Consider the following 5368-nt stretch of genomic DNA (forward strand, 5'->3'; position numbering starts at 1 on the left):
GCGCTTATAATCTTATATGCATTCAGCATGAATCCTGCTGGCCAGGCGTGCCACCAATCTATATACTTTCCCATTTAACTATTCTTTAGGCACAGCAGTCGGCAAATGAGACAATTGATTATATATATACTAGAATTTGCGAAGTGAATTAAATAATCCAGAATAGAAATTGCATGCTTATTGCTTTGTCTATATATAATAATTCATAGTTCATATCTATGACTATCTATCTTTTTTACATATTTCACATTTTCATATATATATATACAAAGTATCGTATAAATAAAACTAATCTTCTGTAAAATATGAAATATACAGACGACCGATCTTTTAAAACGACCCACCCACATATAAATGAACCAAATAACCGAATAAATAATATTATAAAATACTCATTAAAGTAAAATAAAAATCAATATATAAGAGAGTCAATTAATGCTCTCTTTCGTTGCAAACCTTCTCTTAATCCATCAGAACGTACTCCCGCTTTGAGAGTACTCTTGAATGGTTGAAACATCTCGTCCTTTCGTCCCTCTCCGCCGTCTAAACCTTCCTTCTTGGAAAAGCAAAAACATAGAAAATGTTGAAGAGGAGTGTGTCGGATAAATTAATGGTGCTGAAGAAGCACAAGAAGAATACCACCGATACTCAAAGCGTGAAGAATGTTAAGAAGAATAGGTTCTTGATTACAATCAACGTTAATGGAAGCGCGGGACCAGTAAGGTTCATGGTGAACGAGGATGATGTTGTTGCTGGGGTCATTGACACTATTCTCAAAGCATACGCACGCGTAGGCCGGCTTCCAGTCCTCGGCTCCGATGTCAACAATTTTCTTCTCTATCAGGCAAATGCCGTGTTCGAAGGTATTTGCAAATCTTCCTTCTTTCTCAAGTTTTTTTTTTTTTTTTTTTTTTTCTTTAATTAAATTTTGCCAATGGTTAATTTCCTCAGCTCCTTTACTGTGTGTTTGCGGTGGCAAATAGTGCTAATTGGTTCTTATCTTGATGGGATCGAATCTTTTAGCCTTGTGTTTGGCAGCATGGGGCAATAAAATGGATTGGACGTCCATCCAATTTAATATGTTGCCAGAAGTTCTTTGGACAGTTTTGTTCTACATGCTTTCATGTATTTGTAAGTTCCTCTTTTGATGCGCGCGCGCGCGGCAGTGGAGGATTTGAGTATGCGTGCATGTGTGTATATGTGTTTGAAGAAATCAAATCCAAATGAATATTTGTTTGGGGATGTTCCTTGTTTGTCTTAATCTTTTCACATGCGCATAGACACACAGACATGTGGTTGAATCCTGCCTTCATCAATGTTAAGAGTAAGGCCGGGGTGGGATATCCAATTGTACGTAATAAAAAAATAAAATAAAGAAATAAATTGAATAAAGCAAGGAACTAGCTAGTTTCTTGATATTAGGAAATGATTTTTGCAACATAATTGGCAAAGATTAATTAAGATTGTAAACTATTTGTTTTGGTTCTTTAAGGTTGCGAGTTGCGACTACTATTGGACTCTTATAATCTCGAACTCCTTTTGTAGCTTTGGATCCATGGGCAAGGATAGGATCAAATGGGGCAAGGAACTTTGTGCTCCACAAGAAGAGCCTGCCGCAGATTACAAAAGGGATGTCAGAGATGATACCTCAAAAGCGAGGTGGTAGCTCCAAGAATTGGATTAACAGGTCCCTAAGTTTAATGATATTATTCCATTAAGGCATTAAGATGTCTGCAGCCTCATTGTGACTTTCTTATTAGTCATCAAGAGCTAGCTAGGTACATCGTGTGTCGTGTGTCGGGCATGTCAACATTTACATACATTTGCGTGTTTCTCACACTTTACTGTCGATCACTGTAATTGTAATCATAATATGTAATGCTTTAAGTGCTTTTGGTAAAAAGGGTGAGGATCATACCCTGGGGAAGGAATTGAAGGTGAATGAAAAAGAAGTTTCTTTAATTTGCTTTTCCCCAGAGAATAAAGGACATGACTTCATCACGTACAGTAGATCGAGGCTCAGGTTCAAAGGGGTTTGAGTTGTAGAAGGCCCACCTTCTTTAGAACTGATAGAAATTATGTGAAGGTTTTACTGTTGATGTAATGATTCAGCAAGAGACTGGTTCTGTAGTGAATTGATTAAACGGGGTCTCCAATTCAAACACCCTTCAATGTTTATTATTTTCGACTGTTGGAGAAATTTTATCGGTTGAGTTTACATATATAAGATAAAGAGTATGGAATAGAGAAGATCAAATTAGATTTTAAATATTTAATAGTATATATGTGATTATATGTTGTCACATTATTGAAAATTTATAATGATGTGCCACTATGTGTACCGTTAAATACAACAAAACAAAATTTAAATTACAAAATTTATATTCTCAATTTCACTTGAAATAGTGATGGTCTTGATCCAAGAGTATGATAGGGTACTATTCTTAGAAAATGAAAAGGGTAAATGTGTTATAAATTTTTTTAGTCGATGCACGATTTGAAGTTATTCCCTCGATCATTTTTTAAAAATAAACTTTTACCCTGTAATTTTTTTTGTGAATTTGAAAGAGGTCCGTCAATGTGTTTTCTATCCATTTTTGCAACGTTCGTTAGTGCCACATCATCTTAAAATAATATTTTTTATTGTGTTATAAATTAAAATATAAAAATAAAAAATAAAAAATAAAAACTACTATGGACATCCTTACTGCTGGCCACCCTTAACGGTGGGGATGCTCCCTTGGGGGTGGCTCACGGGGTTGCCCATATCCGGGAAAAGTTACTAAATGAAATGAAAATTTACTAAATTGGTTCATATGTGTTGACCTTCTGACAAATAAATCATGTTTCGGGCCTGGCTGTTTTGTTTTAATTTTAGAGAAATACGTGGGAGCCATAAATTAGAAGTCTTTGGGCCATCACACGTTTTTCTACTAAAAAACTAAGCCCAAAGCTGTTATTATGGAGATCAAGAGCAAGAAAAAAAAAAAAATATATATATATATATATATATATATATATATATATATATATATATTTGACCTAATATGGATAAAGTTTTCCTACATGTTAGATTGGAAATTAATTAATTTTTTTTTAAAAAAAATTGATCTCTGCAATGATTACTCGCATGATCATTGGAGCCTCTTGCCAATTTTTATTGGAGAGGGTGGATAACTATCTCTTGAGTATCACTGTCAACGATAGTCAAACTATTCCATCTCATATTTTAGGCTTTCTTTAGGTACTTGACTACAGTAGTTCTCTGGAACTCAGATGATCATTTTGTTTATCACAAATTTTCCTTTTGACTTAATTCGCTCGCTCGTGCTTATTATGTCTTGTTAGAGAAGAAATCTTGGCTTTCTTTATTAGGTTGATTTATATTTTCTTCCTCTCTCCAATGGTGGCGCGTGAAGACTCAACCGTATGAGGAAAACGGAGTCCAAATGAAAGTAACTCATGTATATATATATATATATATAATAAGAGAAGAATAGTGGAAGCGAGAGAAAAAGAGAATACAAAAGTTTAGAGTCCGAGAGTGACAGTTTGTCTTCGCCAGTGGTGGCTTCAAGTAGTGGCAATAGTTATTGTTGGTAATAATCATATTCCAAGTCAAATTGAAGTAGTAGTCTCAATTCATGTCTAATAAAGATTTATTGAAGAATCTAGTCAATAGTCCAACTCCTAGTTGAATAGGATATGACTCTTAGACCAAATCAAACTACAGACACTCCTAATTTAAGTGAGAGTAGTAAACCTAATTCAGGTTTAATTCCATATATTTACCTATAAAAAGTCGAACCTTCAACCGCCATCTTCTCTCGGTTGAACCAGGCCATAAACTCCTAAAGAGTTTCATTGTTGCACTGATGCAATGTTAACAAGTAATGCAAGGGCTTCTTCTGTGTTCGCAAAGCCAAAAACTCCGTTAAGAATATCTTGCACAACTCCTTGAACTTATCAACAGAATTCGGGGGTAGCTTCCTGAACCAGTCCCGGACATTCCCAGAGAGAGTAAGAGAGAAGGCCCGACATGCCACTTCATCAAATGTCCTGTGAAGATTTAGATGAGTTAGGAAATTCTCCAAGTGATCAAGAGGATCCTCGTCTCTATCATAACTCAGGATCTGAGGGACCTTGAATTTCTCGGGTAGCCGATAGTTTGTTACTCGTCTGGTGAAGGGTGAGCCAGTACTCAATAAGAGCTTGTCCACTATTATGGATTTTCTTTTGTCCTTCCTTTCCATCTCCACGTACGTGCACCTTTTCTCCAACTCAGTAACAATTTTGCTCAGATCTCCTGCATCTTCTCATCTGTCTCCATGACGGTTGGCTCTTCCATTCCTTTGTTCTCGGTGATTATCCTCCCAAAAATTATCTTCTTAATGATCGTCCTTCCGTTGATCTTCCCACCGACGATTGTGGTCGTTGGTACGTTTGTTATGCTCTTCTTCTTCACGCTCATCTCGGTTCACCTCAGGATGGGATTGTCCCAGAATTCTGAGCAGCTACTCTGCATTCTGTTGTGTTAAGGCTTCAATCTAAGCTTCCAATGGCTCTAAGCTTCCAATGCTGCTATAGCGATCTTGGTCTCGACCGCCTGGGGGAGGGAACTGTGGAGACTGTAGATTGTTTTGAACTCCTAGATTCGGGTTGGGCTAAATAACTAGCTCCGGTCTGACTTTACCCTGCCGATTGATCTAGCTTCCAGAACGTGTATTCATCATCATTACAGTTTTTTTTTTTTTAATGAGAACCGAATAATCGTTTCCACAAACGATGCTAAACTATTGGGACAGTTTCCGATACAATGTGAACGACGCATTCTTTGGTGTTCATCACGCTCACCCGATCACTGCAAAACAACTAAAACTAAGAGACGGTTCTAGAGGTCTCGCTCCGATGCCTAAATTAGCTTATGAGATAAAAGTATGCTCAATGTATAAAATAAATAGTTTTTCATTTATACCTGATATGGATTTTGCTTCCCTCTTTCAAAGCATTTCACCCGAGGAGTCTCTGATGAAGAAGTTGGCCCGGAAGCAATCAAGTACCCTGCTGGGCCTGATGGATAAGGTAAAAGAATTTATCAATCAGGAGGAAAATCCTAAGGCAAATCCAGGGAGACAACCCTTTTAAAAACAATGAGACTAAAGCCTAGCCCGGAGATAGGGAGAAAACCTTAAGTCAAACTCAGGGAGACAACCCTGCAGAGAAACCAAGGATGAAAGAAAATCCTAAGGTAAATCCAATGAAACAACCATGCAGAGAAAACAAAGATCAGAAAAAATCTTAAGGCAAATCCAGGGAGGCAACCCTGTAGAGAAAACAAGTATGAGAGAAAACCCTAAGGTAAATCCAG

General features: G+C 36.9%; 1 protein-coding gene across 2 annotated transcripts; it reads left to right on the forward strand.

Moving 5' to 3' along the window:
• Positions 1 to 462: 462 nt before the first annotated feature.
• Positions 463 to 2135, forward strand: LOC133861416 (uncharacterized). Of its 2 annotated transcripts, none has more exons than XM_062297206.1 (2): positions 463 to 863; positions 1546 to 2135. In XM_062297206.1, exons 1-2 carry the CDS (start codon positions 581 to 583, stop codon positions 1716 to 1718), a joined length of 456 nt encoding a protein of 151 aa, XP_062153190.1. In that variant the 5' UTR covers positions 463 to 580; the 3' UTR covers positions 1719 to 2135. The 2 variants fall into 2 exon arrangements, with proteins under 2 accessions (XP_062153190.1, XP_062153191.1); XM_062297207.1 differs by lacking the exon at positions 1546 to 2135 and adding an exon at positions 952 to 1410.
• The last annotated feature ends 3233 nt before the right edge of the window (positions 2136 to 5368 follow it).

The sequence above is a fragment of the Alnus glutinosa genome, chromosome 2 (assembly GCF_958979055.1).
Source record: "Alnus glutinosa chromosome 2, dhAlnGlut1.1, whole genome shotgun sequence".
Classification (NCBI taxonomy): domain Eukaryota; kingdom Viridiplantae; phylum Streptophyta; class Magnoliopsida; order Fagales; family Betulaceae; genus Alnus; species Alnus glutinosa.